Source organism: Electrophorus electricus, chromosome 4, assembly GCF_013358815.1.
Source record: "Electrophorus electricus isolate fEleEle1 chromosome 4, fEleEle1.pri, whole genome shotgun sequence".
NCBI classification, from domain to species: Eukaryota; Metazoa; Chordata; class Actinopteri; order Gymnotiformes; family Gymnotidae; genus Electrophorus; species Electrophorus electricus.
The window spans coordinates 12,344,236-12,358,596 of NC_049538.1; the positions used below are offsets into that span (position 1 = coordinate 12,344,236).

Consider the following 14,361-nt stretch of genomic DNA (forward strand, 5'->3'; position numbering starts at 1 on the left):
GTGTGTGTGTGTGTGTGTGTGTGTGTGTGTGTGTGTGTGTGTGTGTGTGTGTGTGTGTGAGAGAGATTAGCACACATTGTTTTGTGTGTGTGTGTGTGTGTGTGTGTGTGTGAGATTAGCACACATTGTTCCGTGTGTGTGTGTGTGTGTGTGAGAGAGAGAGAGAGAGAGAGAGAGAGAGAGATTAGTGCACCTTATTTTTTGTGTGTGTGCGTCACTATGCAAAAATGCTAAACGTTGGCATTAACATGATTGCCACAAAAGCAGATCTGACTTGCTCTCCAACAGCATGATCACAATATTGGCTCAGTCAGCAGAACAGACCATTAACAGTCATACACGCACGCACACATATACACACACACACACACACACATATACACACACACGCACACACACATATACACACACACGCACGCACGCGCACACACACACACACACACACACACACACACACACACGTGCGCACCACTAAAGAACCACACCAACTCTAAAATGGTAACGAACATAACGAACAGCTTTGGCTCTTATGTAAAACCAGTTCAGCTGTGAATGCATTTAGGAAGGAATTAGAATGAGCTTATTAGTTAAGAATGTTTCCAGACGGCAGGTTTCTGCACAGTCTCAAATTACCATCACTAACCAGGTCCTGGCAAGATGTCTGACTGACAGAAACATCAGAGGGCCAGGTGTCATGCAGGGAGAGAGACGGGCCAAACGGAAACAGAGGTTAAAGAAAGAAAGAAAGAGAGAGAGAGAGAGAGAGAGAGAGAGAGAGAGAGAGAGAGAGAGAGAGAGTGTGAGTGTGAGTGTGTATGCGTGTCTGTGTGTGAGGTATTAGAAAGAATTAGTTCCGCTTTGCCAGAACTGGAGCAAGATAAGCACGCATACAAAACACAGACCTATACACACACACACACACACACACACACACACTAGATTAGATGTGAAGAGGACAGCTGAAAGCAGAGAGAAGGTGGTGTAGCTCGGAGGTCGAGGGGCCATTTGGAGCTGTGCTTTCAGGAAGCTGCCTGGAGCCTCTGTCTGTTGCCAGGGTAACCCCTCCTGCTGGGGGGAGACTCCTTTCGCTCATTCCTTTGTGATGCACACCAGGCACGGAGCCCGGAGTGCTAAACCCACACAGGGATCCCACCTCCCATGCCACGACTCCACCTCCCCCAACTCATAGCTCCTCCCACTGACCGTTTCTGTCTTTCTGTCTGATTCTCTTTGGTTTTCCCAGTCCGTCTGGACCCATCTGGGTCCGGCAAGCCCGGGTGATGCTTTGGAATGTGCATGTGCTCTCCTTCACATTCCCGTACCCTTGGGACAGAAGAGCGCCCTCCTCCGGGCCATGAAAAACTATGTCTCAGCCCTCTAAGAGAGTCAGGCTCACCCTGGTGTATCTGAAACTCCCAACCGTGAATCATCACCCCCACGCTTCTGCTTGTCTCGCTCCCTCTCTGTGTCTCTCACGCTGTCCCGCACCAGAACGGGATGTATCAGTCTGTATGAATGAAGCATGACATTCCTGGGGCATCGAGCGCACTGGGTGGGGAAATGTCACACCGTGTAGCTAACATGATTTTAGGACGACAGGGTGGAGCTTCCAGAGAGGCAGGTTCTGACTGGACCCACAGGTGTGCTGAGGTATGCTGACCCTGCCATGGGCGTGTGGGAGTATGTGGGAGTGTGTTGAGTGTGTGTGTGTGTTGCGCGAGTCTGGTGAAAGGTTCCTTCTGATCCATTTGCTTAATTTTGATTAAGTAGTTAGGAGGAAACTTGACTATGCAAAGGAGTGTGTGTGTGTGAGTCTGGAATGCTTGAGCCACAGACATGCACTGTAAAAACCGTTGTCCCAGGCTTACAGCCTGTCTCCATATGAGTGGTATCACTGTTGTCCAGCTCCACCCCCCAGGCTCCACCCAAAACTCCACCACATGTGCGCCACATTGGCTGGCGTTGCGAACGCTGGGTCAGGCTTGGGGTTGGAGGCCCCACCCGCCACACGTGAACGGCTGGATTTATGACGTCACAAAGCTCCGCCGTGAATTCCCAGCTGTGCCCAGGGGCGATGAAAGAGAGAGAAGGTGCACTGGAAACATCTGGAAATGTTGCTGGTGTACACGTGCCACACACAGCAGGGGGAGGACTGTAGGAACCAGAGACGCAATGAATTCTGGGTGATGGGCGGGAAAATGTGGAGCTGATTAAGGGAGGAGCCGTGCAGGGCCCTGCCCCCTTTCACTCCAGCACGCAGTACACCCACAGCCGCGCTCATCAGGCTGTTCTCGGGTCACAGAGAGGGGCAAAATCTTACTGCTTTATTGGTGTGAGGGCTGGAGGTGGTTGGAGGCTTCATGCGCTCTGCAGCGTGCATAGCCTGACCTTGGTACGTTCTCACACGTGCTCAGTTCAGCCGTGTGTCTGTTGCCGCTGAACCCAGTGAGGTGGTTTAAGCTAGTTCTAATATTAGCCTTGGGTTTACGCTAGTGCTAACATTAGCCTTGGGTTTACACTAGTACTAACATTAACCTTGGGTTTACGCTTGTGCTAACATTAGCCTTGGGTTTACGCTAATGCTAACATTAGCCTTGGGTTTACACTAGTACTGACATTAGCCTTGGGTTTACACTAGTACTGACATTAGCCTTGGGTTTACACTAGTACTGACATTAGCCTTGGGTTTACGCTAGTGCTAACATTAGCCTTGGGTTTACACTAGTACTGACATTAGCCTTGGGTTTACGCTAGTGCTAACATTAGCCTTGGGTTTACGCTAGTGCTAACATTAGCCTTGGGTTTACGCTAGTGCTAACATTAGCCTTGGGTTTACACTAGTACTGACATTAGCCTTGGGTTTACACTAGTACTGACATTAGCCTTGGGTTTACACTAGTACTGACATTAGCCTTGGGTTTACGCTAGTGCTAACATTAGCCTTGGGTTTACGCTAGTGCTAACATTAGCCTTGGGTTTACGCTAGTGCTAACATTAGCCTTGGGTTTACGCTAGTACTGGCATTAGCCTTGGGTTTACACTAGTGCTAACATTAGCCTTGGGTTTATGCTAGTACTGACATTAGCCTTGGGCTTATGCTAGTGCTAACATTAGCCTTGGATTTATGCTAGTGCTAACACGCTAGTACTGACATTAGCCTTGGGTTTACGCTAGTACTGACATTAGCCTTGGGTTTACGCTAGTGCTGACATTAGCCTTGGGTTTATGCTAGTGCTAACATTAGCCTTGGGCTTATGCTAGTGCTAACATTAGCCTTGGGCTTACGCTAGTACTAACATTAGCCTTGGATTTGACAACACACAAGGACAAACACTTGGCAGCAGCTGGGCACCAATGGGGTTTTACCCTCACCCTCCTAAGATCATACCTTGCAGAGTATTCATGTATGCAAATGTGTCATATCTGGAGCTCCTCAAGTGGGTCTTTGCAGTCCTGTGTGTGTGTGTGTGTGTGTGTGTGTGTCAACCCCCCACTGGCCCCAACAGTATTCATATCTGCATGTGTTGTGATCTGCGAGTTCATCGTGCGTCATGCCGTCTGTGTCCTCAGGGAGGCGCTAAAGAATGCTCAAAGAGACGAGTTACAGGAGCTGGAGAGCACCTTTAGGAAGAGGCTGGAGGTCGTCGAGGAACAGAGGTCAAAGGTGAGGACATTTCTGTCTTTGAATGACATGAACACCTAAACGCCTTCCACATCACTCAGCTGTGAGATGTCCTCAATGCTTTGGGGTTATCTTGCCCTCTTGACTCAAGCCAGAAATTGCAGGTTATTTCGGTAACTTCTCAGGGCAGGCCGACCCAGATAGCTCGGCCCCTGGGACCTATTTGGGTTTATGCTAATCTCAGATTAGCCGCGAAAAGGACAGACAGATCTGTGCGTGAGGAGGGATTTGAAGTGAAGTAGTGGGCCGAGCTGCAGACGTGTAGGTAGCTTTGTGAGCGCTGCTCTGTTCTGTGTGCAGAACCTCCTACAGCCTCACACTTTAACAGCGGCCTAAATCTTGGTGTGCAGTACACTTCTTGGTGTGCAGTACAAACACATTTGCAGCTTGAATTCACAGGCGGAGTGTGTCCTGTTTAAGAGGGGAAATACTGTTAAACTGGTCAGTAGGCAAGGCTATAGGGAGCTGACCCAGCCAATCACACAGTGCGGTACATGGCAACAGGTCCTGCCCCCGCCCCCTTCTATAGTTTAGTTGCTTTAGTTTTAGCTGTTGTGTTCTGAGCAGCTCAGAAGCTGTAAGAGGAGGAGAGGAACAGTGTGATGGACCCAGACATTCCCTCAGAGCCCAGTAGCCTGATTAACACACACACTAACACACATACACACACTCACACATGCCCCTGGAGACACAGACATGCATGTCAACACAGCACAGCCTCATATGCCACTGCCTGTCTGCCTCTCTCACACACACTGCTACACTACTGTATGCTCACACGTACGAACACACACACAGACACACACATTCAAAAACACACATACACATACATACAAATTCAGACATACACCACACACACACACACACACATTCAAAAACACATACACATACATACAAATTCACACATACACTACACACACACACCCACACACACACACATTCAAAAACACACATACACATGCATACAAATTCACACATACACTACACACACACACACACACATTCAAAAACACACATACATACAAATTCACACATACACTACACACACACACATTCAAAAACACACATACACATACATACAAATTCGCACACACTACACACACACACACATTCAAAAACACATACAAACAAATTCACACACACTACACACACACAGATTCAAAAACATACATACACATACAAATTCACACACACTACACACACACACACAAAAACACATATAGACATACATTCAAATTCACACATACACTACACACACACATTCAAAAACACACATACATACAAATTCACACACACTACACACACACACACACACACATTCAAAAACACATACAAACAAATTCACACACTACACACACACACACATTCAAAAACATACATACACATACAAATTCACACACACTACACACACACACACACACATTCAAAAACACATATAGACATACATTCAAATTCACACATACACTACACACATACACATTCAAAAACACACATACACATACATTCAAATTCACACACACTACACACACACACTCAAAAACACACATACACATACATTCAAATTCACACATACACTACACACACACACACACACACATTCAAAAACACACATACACATACATTCAAATTCACACATACACTACACACACACACACACACACATTCAAAAACATACACATACATTCAAATTCACACATACACTACACACACACACACACACATTCAAAAACACACATACACTACACACACACACACATTCAAAAACACACATACACATACATTCAAATTCACACATACACTACACACACACATTCAAAAACATACACATACATTCAAATTCACACATACACTACACACACACACACACATTCAAAAACACACATACACTACACACACACACACATTCAAAAACACACATACACATACATTCAAAAACACACATACACTACACACACACACACACACACACACACACACACATTCAAAAACACACATACACATACATTCAAATTCACACATACACTACACACACACACACACACACATTCAAATTCACACATACACCACGCACACACACACACACACACACACACACACACACTACACACACGCACACAGTCTCACTGTGCAGCCAGTAATTCCTCCTCGCATGCACACGCACACTGACATGTGGCCTCGGCCACAACCCACTAAGAACACGTTGCGTGTCTTCGTCTTCCTCTTTGATGTTCGCAGTCATGTTCGTCTTTTTCATTCTTCTTCTTCTTCTTCTTCTTCTTCTTCTTATCCTTCTGTACCCATTTTCGCTTCATTTCAGAAGGTAGGACAGTCACACAGTTACCAGAGCTGTTCAAGAGCTAAATAGGTCTTTTACTGGGCTTACTGTACTTTAAACAACAAAAAAAATTAACTTCTATTTGGAAGAAAAAAGGAAAGCATGCAAAACAAGCTTATCACTTTCGCCAGCTGCAGTGTGATCACAGCTCCTCAGAGGCACTGGGTCCCACGTTGACAGGAAGCTGTTAGCGTGACTGTGGGTAAAAACACGGCGTCACACAGTAACGGGCAGTGCTCAAGCAAAACTTCATCTCAGTGTATTCTTACAACTAATTTTGTAATAAATTTTGGAATTTACAAACTTGAGATAGAAGTTATTTTTACACAAAAGGACAAAACACAAAGGAGAAAGCAGATGTCTGACATACTGGCCTTGCTGGGCTGTGTGTGATGGCATTTATGAGGTTTGTGCCTTTGAGAATATTGAGGTTAAATTGACTTTATTTATTTCCCATGGCGATCATTTGATGGGTTTCAAGGTGAGCAGTGACAGGACTAGTTTGTGTGTAAATCATCCCGCTGAACTAGGACATGGTCTGCAGGGCCATTACCTTGATTTATTTCTACATTTGTGTACATCTGTATTTGTCTGCTTATTTCTGTGTGTATGTTTGGATGTATTGTGTGTGTGTGTGCGTGTGCGTAGTTGGAGTGTGTGGTACAGCAACAGGCTGAGAATCAGAGTCTTTTGGAGGAGGCTAAGAAGCAGGCAGCTCTGGGGCTCCACCTCGAGAGACAGAGCAACCTGGAACTTATTAACAAACATCAGACTGAACACCAGCAGCTCCAGGAGAAGGTGGCAGTTATACTCACACACACACACACACACACACACATAAAACCTACTGCCAGATTTAACGTGACATGAGCAGCAGGTAGCGTGGCAGTTATGTTTCCTCATTGTGTTCACTGTTTGACTATGGTGTTACCACATTTTGTCTTGTTTTGCATATGACCTCGTAATCCCTAATAATTCTTAACGCCGCTTTGCAAAAAACACCACCCTGCCTGTGTGAGGGTAAATTTCCTGGTAAGAAGCCGATTGGATGATCTTTTCTCTAACAATTGCCACACGTGCAAGTCATCACCCAAATTCTTCACATACACACACTTAGCTAAATGACTAATTTATTTGAAAGGCATAGTTTTGGTTTGTTTGGAGTGAGCAAGCTGAACAATGTTTACCATAAGGAATGCAAATGTAAGGGAGGAAGAAACCATAACCAGATACAGACTGAAGAGAGATGCAAGTTTGCAGCTCTCCCGTGAAGTGCTCCACTCAGCGCCACCACCTTGCAGTTCCCATCTTGGTGAAAGTTACAGATTCGTATTTATGCCTTTTTTACCACTGGTCTCATGACCGAGGTTAGTCATCTGTCTCTCGGCTGGGTCTTTAATATGAATGGCCTCATTTAAATGTTGATTTTGATTGGTTTTCATCTAGGGCACAGGTGAATGTGGTGCAGCAATAAGTTGACAGTAGTTTGCAGATTATTGCTATGGTAACTATAAATTGGACTTAAATACGCTATTGCACATTTTGCATGGCAGAGTGGGTTCTGGGAAGTTGAACAATCTGGCTGGTAGTGTTTTAGTCCAAACCCTTCACCCTCCAGACTTATTTCCTCCTCCTGTCTCGCTGTCTTTGTCTACCAGTCTGTCTGTGTCTGTCACCGTCTGTCCCTGTGTGTCCCTGTCTCTGTCTATCTGAGTCTGTCTGTGTGTCCCTGTCCCTGTCTGTCTCTGTCTATCTGTGTCTGTCTGTGTGTCCCTATCCTTGTCTGTCCCTGTCTGTCTCTGTCTATCTGTGTCTGTCCCTGTCTGTGTGTCCCTATCCTTGTCTGTCCCTGTCTGTCTCTGTCTATCTGTGTCTGTCTGTGTGTCCCTATCCTTGTCTGTCCCTGTCTGTCTCTGTCTATCTGTGTCTGTCCCTGTCTGTGTGTCCCTATCCTTGTCTGTCCCTGTCTGTCTCTGTCTATCTGTGTCTGTCCCTGTCTGTGTGTCCCTATCCTTGTCTGTCCCTGTCTGTCTCTGTCTATGTGTCCCTATCCTTGTCTGTCCCTGTCTGTCTCTGCATCTGTTTGGAGGATTGTTGTCCTTTGTCCCCGACAGCTGCTTTGTTCTAGTCATAACTGATGTCTGATGAGGTGCGTTCAATGGAGCCCCATACCAGGGTAGTGTGGGGTCTATAACTGTGTCTCTCAGCCTCTAACCCTTTCTCTCTCTCTCTCTCTCTCTCTCTCTCTCTCTCTCTCTCTCTCTCTCTCTCTCTCTCTCAGTTTTGCGCAGCTATATCTGCTTTGGAGCAGCAAGTGCATGAGCGGGAGGAGGAGAGGAGATCCGCGCATGCGGAGCGTCAGCATAAGGCGCTAGAGCTCCAGCAGTTCAGAGAGGAGATCGCCTCCCTGCAGGAGGAGGTGAGGCACACACACATACGCACACACACACACATGCGTTCACACACCACACACACACACACGCGCGCGCGCATGCGCACAGGCAGAGGTGTAGGGTGTGGTTGAGGGAGAGGTGAACACTTCCCACGCGTGAGAGGTGTATAATTCCCATCACACCCCCAAAACCAGCAGAGCGAGAGCGTGAGAGAAGGACTGAGACAACAGAGAGTGAGTGACTCCACCACAGAGTCCCCCTGGAGACACAGACATGCGTGTCAACACAACACAGCCTCATACACCATTGTCTGTCTACACACAGACGGACAAACACACACACCCCTGGAGACACAGACATGCATGTCAACACAGCACTGTCTCATACACCACTGTCTGCCTTTCTCACTCACTCTGCTACACTACTGCAGGAGAGGTACACACACACACACTACCTCTGTGCTCTCAGCCACTTCATCTATTTCAAGGTGCCATGATGGGAATTTCACAGCTGACATAATCCTTTATGCCCAGACCAGGCTATCAGACCTTTACCACCTTTATATTAACTCTCTCTCTCTTTCTCTCTCTCTCTCTCTCTCTCTGAATAAGCGCCCCCTGCTGGGGGTCAGCTGGCAGTTCACAAAGATATGAGCAGTTTTCGACAGCTTTTATCTTATCCTGTTATCCTGTTGTTGGCTCTTAGCTCATTCTGTCCCCTCTTCCATCTGCATTTTGTGTGTGTGTGTGCGTGTGCGTGTGCAATACATGGAAAGGCAAGTAAAGGTCAATGTGTCTGCTGAGACACCCTTGCAGAGTTCAACCTTTACCGGTAGACAGACACACACACTCAATACAAAACACACACGCTGGCACATACCCATCCAAGCAGCAGAGGCCTGGGCTGACACCTACGTCGGCGTACACACACCATGGTCTGGGACTGCATGTCTGTCTGGAAGGTATTAGTAATGGACTTCACTGGGACACGGCTACAGGTAATGACCCGCCGTCCTGGTCCAGGTGAGTCAGGACAGCTGGAGTGCAGTTTAGAAATGAGGTGTTTTGTTTCAGGTGATCTGTTGGAGTCCTGCTCTTCAGTCCCACTAATGGAGCGCTTGTCACCTGAGCCGGCCTCATTCTCTTGCAGTTCCCTACTATGATCACAAGGTGGTGCTGTTTCCCAGTCACCTCCAGCTGGTGGGAGAACAAGATAGGGGGCCTATAATAATTGTGTGTGTGTGTGTGTGTGTGAGTTTTTAGGATGTCTTTGTGGGGTTAGGTGAGGAATAGTTTCTTGCCTACCTTAAAGTATGCGTATGTGTTCACTTTTTTACTTATATGTCAACACAACAGTAATTTTACAACATACTGTACAAATTTCCAACTAAAACTTAGTGGTTATTTTTACATTTGTGTCACATTCTTTTCATTCTTGTGTGTCTGAATATGTGTGTGTGTGTCTGTATGTGTCTGTGCTTTGGTGTCTGGATGTGTGTGTCTGTGTGTGTGCCGACGTGAGTATGTCTCAGTGTGCGTGTGTGTGTGTGGGGGGGTATATGCATGCGTGTGTGTCTGTGCACGCGTGTAGAAGGCTCGCTCTGTTAAGGCTGCTCCCAGCTCCTCTGGAATGTCTCCACCCACATCCACGTCTGTGTCCAGCTGCTCCTCCACCCGAGTACAGACCCCGCCCAGGAGGTGTAGGGAGTGCAGCAGCACAGCACCCCCTGCTGGCGGGCTCGCGTGGCACCCTGCTCCGCCCTGACATCTGCAGCGCAGATCTGCTGCTGTCGCTGTCTCGCTCTCTCTCTCTCTCTCTCTCTCTCTCTCTCTCTCTCTGTCTCTGTTTCTGTCTCTCTGTCTCTCTCTCTCTCTCTCTCTGAGTACTATGGTCATGGTTATTGGGGCTCTGAAGTCACCTGTGATTATTGTTTTCGTTTTTCCATTTTAATTTGTATTTATAAGAACTCTCTCTCTCTCTCTCTCTTTCTCTCTCTGTAGAACGCTCTGCTGCAGGAGACGGTAAGGCGGGAATGTGAGGAGAGAAGTGAGCTCACTGCTACCCTCTCCGAGGCCAGAGACCAGCTGATGAAGCTCCAGAGGTCAGCCACAGACCCACGCGGCCCACAGGGTCCTGCCCAGCCCTCCCTCCCAGTCTTGGCCCCCGGACACGGACACCCGCCCGGGCGAGACACGCCAGCTGGGCGCCGGATACCAGCCTCATGGCAGGGGGCTTCGCAACCAACACCCGCCCTACCCAGACTTGACAAGCAGAGGACCAGGTCTATCAGCCAGGGGCGCCAACGCGTCGCCGTGACGATGGGCAGGAAGGACATGTGCTGAGGAGGAGAATGCATAACAGTAGAGTCTGTGACAGGTGTGTGTGTGTGTGTGTGTGTGTGTGTGACAGTAAGCTTGTCAGTAGTGAGGATATTTTGCTACTGATCTGTTTTTTTGTTTTTGTTTTTTGGGGCTTTTTTTAAGTATGGCTTCTGGTTAGGGTTAAGTTTAAGTTTAGGGTTAAGATTAGAGTATGTCCTCATCATAATACATACTGCATGAGCTTGCATACATTTAAATTGTAGGCAGATGCACACAGTACTAACTAACCTTCCTATTACACTGAGAGCATTTATCAAGAACGCACACACCACAAGGGCATCCGTCTGCAGCTCTCTGGAACATATGAAGCACACACACACACACACACACACTCACTCACTCACACTCTCTCTCTCTCTCTCTGAGGGACAGGAAAGAGCGTGACTAGTGATCCCTAGCCAGCCACACATCTAAACACTCCCCACCTCCCTGGGTACACAGAGGCACTCATTAGCACACGCACGCACGCATGCACGCACGCACGCACGCACCCACACATTCGGACAAAAGCCTTGTGCAAGGTCTTTTTCCATCCATGAACACTCCTCTGACACACACCAGGACATAACAGGTCAGCTCAAGCCTCCATCTCATAGTGCTGTAATAGCCACACCCTCCCATTAACACACGACCCACGAACCGTCACGCAGATGCAACCACACACACTCACACACTGTCCACAGCAGCACCACTCTCCCGCCCCATGTGATTGACACAAGCTGCTACATAAATGAGGCCCCTGCCCCCACCTCTCTCTCTCTCTCTCTCTCTCTCTCTCTCGCTCTCTCTCTCCTTCCTATGTTTCTCTGTTGGTGAGCTGGAAGATGGTATTGTATGGAAGCCATTACCTCTGAACAGCAACACACATTTCTCTCTCCCTCTCCCCCTCACTTTATTGTTTTCTCTCTCCTCACCTGCCCCTATTCTCTTCCTCTCCTCTCATTCATCCCTCGTTCATCCCTGTCCAGACACCCTGCTCACTCTCTGTGACCTTTTCATAGAGGAGTTCGTATTTTAGCTGCGCGAGTGTCTGTGCAGTCCTCTCAGATAATGTCTACCGACCAACTAACCGGGTCTTCATGTAGTCCTGATAATCACATACATGTTTGTGAGCTGATGTAGTCCCTGATGATGTCAGCGTGTGTGTGTGTGTGTGTGTGTGTGTGTGTGTGAGACTGTGCTGAACGTGAAACGTGATTGTCATGTTTGTCATAAAGTCAGTTTTGGGACTTGCTGAGCTTGTAAAGATGTTTGTGCATTCCTTTGTCTTTTGTTGTCACGTGTGCCTTTGCTCAGTTCTCAGTTTGGCTAAACAAAGACCATTGATAAACACAGTACCAGGCCACTAGTACCTCATCTGTCTCCTACGGCACTTTGTGTCCGTGGGTGTGCGTGAGGATTATGGATATACCCTAAGGATATTTTTTTGCCTGATGCAAGTCCGCATCCTGCTATAGATGTGTGTATATTTGACCAAGGCTGCTCCTCCACATTCATGCGCCACCTTCTACTGATGTGATGCGTCACCTACACCCCCCGCCCCCACCCCACACACACACACACACACACACACACACACACACACACACACACACACACACAACAAACGCATAGGCAGAAACACTCTGTGACATTGGACAGCCACGGGAGTACACCCCACCATCTAAGATGAGTCTTATCTGCATCTGTTGAGTGTGTGTGTATGGTGCCCCTCTTTATTTAGTGCATGTCTGCATGTCTCAGTCATGTTGTGTTGGTGGTTAGTGTCCAGTGAGGACAGTGATGGAGGGAATCACAAAGCCACGTTCCCCTATGAGACAGTGCAGACAGCACAGGGGACCAAAAACCCTACACACCGCACAGGGGACCAGATGCCCTACACACCCTACACACAGCACAGGAGACCAAACATCCTACACACCCTACACACAGCACAGGGGACCAGACGCCCTACACACAGCAACTCATTCTCACCTCATTCTCACCTCATCCGTCTGGAAAGTGCAGAAGCAGGCCGTGAGGCATCTGAATCTACGGACGTGACTTAACTGTCTGAGAAATCCCCCAATCGTGAAGTGCCCCTAAATCAAAGGGCTCTTAAAAGTGCAAACGTGTTAAACTGCACAACTGAGCTGTTCAGGGTTGCAACACTAGCCTTACCTTGCATGCACATGCCACATGTGAAGGTGTGTGTAAAATAATGTGCATGCATGCGTGTGAGGGTGTGTGTAAAATAGTGTGCATGTTCGTCTGTGCGGGTGCATATAAATTAGTATGCATGTGTGCGTGTAGGGGTGTGTGCGCATGTGCATGGTGGTGCGTGTAAATTAGTGTGCATGTGTGCGTGTGGGGGTGTGTGTGCATGTGCATGGTGGTGAGTGTAAATTAGTGTGCATGTGTGTGTGGGTGTGTGTGTGCATGTGCATGGTGGTGCGTGTAAATTAGTGTGCGTGTGGGGGTGTGTGTGCATGTGCATGGTGGTGCGTGTAAATTAGTGTGCATGTGTGCGTGTGGGGGTGTGTGTGCATGTGCATGGTGGTGCGTGTAAATTAGTGTGCGTGTGGGGGTGTGTGTGCATGTGCATGGTGGTGCGTGTAAATTAGTGTGCATGCATGCCGGCCAGAAATGTTGGATGAATGGGAACTGCTGTTTCCACATTGCAGCTGTGTGTGTGCGCGTGTCTAAACGGAACCCCCAGGGTTGTGTATGTAGTCACGTCAGTGATAAAAACAGCCTGGTTTCTCCTCTTCCTTTTTCCCAGTTCTCTATGGAACAAATGGCTGAAGAATTGACTGTTTTCGGTTAGGGGTGTGTGTGTGCACAGGTGCCAAAGCGCAAAGGTTGCCTGTGACTGATTCCCTGTTAGGAATATTTTGAGTCTGAATCCTTAAAACTTTGTTCCCCTCTGTCATCTTCATCACACCCAAACACACACACACACACCCACATGTAAGCCCACACACCCTTGCATAAATGATGGTTATTGTTCGAGCTGGAATGTACATGCGTCAGGAGAGATAAGTGCATTTCTGTGTGAGAGTACCAAAGCACAATCATTAACCCGGATTCCATAACTCCGCCTAGCAACACCCACAATTACTGTTGCCCCAGCAACCAGCTTGGCCCGAGTACCTACAGATCACCGTGGCAATGGTAAAATGCTAAAGCACAAACGAGATGGTACAGGAAGTAGTTGAACATGGCCTATGTTATATTACGTGAATGTACGTTGCCGCAGATTTTAAGCATTGATAACAATGCTTTAAGCATAATAACAGTACTGATAGCCCAGATCCTGTTAAAGGCTTTGCAGTTAGGCCCCTGTGGCTTTCACAAGTGTCACGTGAAAAAAGGCCTCTTTTCACAACAACCCACGTTACCCTTATTGTTCAGAAGACGTCCGTTCATGAGCGATTACCGTCAACTGGCAAGAAAATCATCCTGACGCGTTACTGGCCGCTTTTCTCAACACAGGAAGCAGAGAGGCAGGCGCAATCCTGTGTTGTCTCAGCCCATGACTCAGCCACCGGGCCCAACAGGCAGCGCCTTGGCACGGCCGGGGTCGAAGGC

General features: G+C 47.7%; 1 protein-coding gene across 1 annotated transcript in view; it reads left to right on the forward strand.

Annotated features, from left to right (window-relative positions):
• Positions 1-12,125, forward strand: part of LOC113587929 (leucine-, glutamate- and lysine-rich protein 1-like) — a 59,203-nt gene extending 47,078 nt beyond the window's left edge. Inside the window, exons 7-10 of the mRNA XM_035525784.1 lie at positions 3,571-3,664; positions 6,666-6,815; positions 8,299-8,436; positions 10,411-12,125. Of these exons, the coding sequence (XP_035381677.1) occupies positions 3,571-3,664; positions 6,666-6,815; positions 8,299-8,436; positions 10,411-10,752 (724 nt within the window). The 3' untranslated portion in view covers positions 10,753-12,125. The remainder of the gene's footprint in view (positions 1-3,570; positions 3,665-6,665; positions 6,816-8,298; positions 8,437-10,410) is intronic.
• Positions 12,126-14,361: the final 2,236 nt, after the last annotated feature.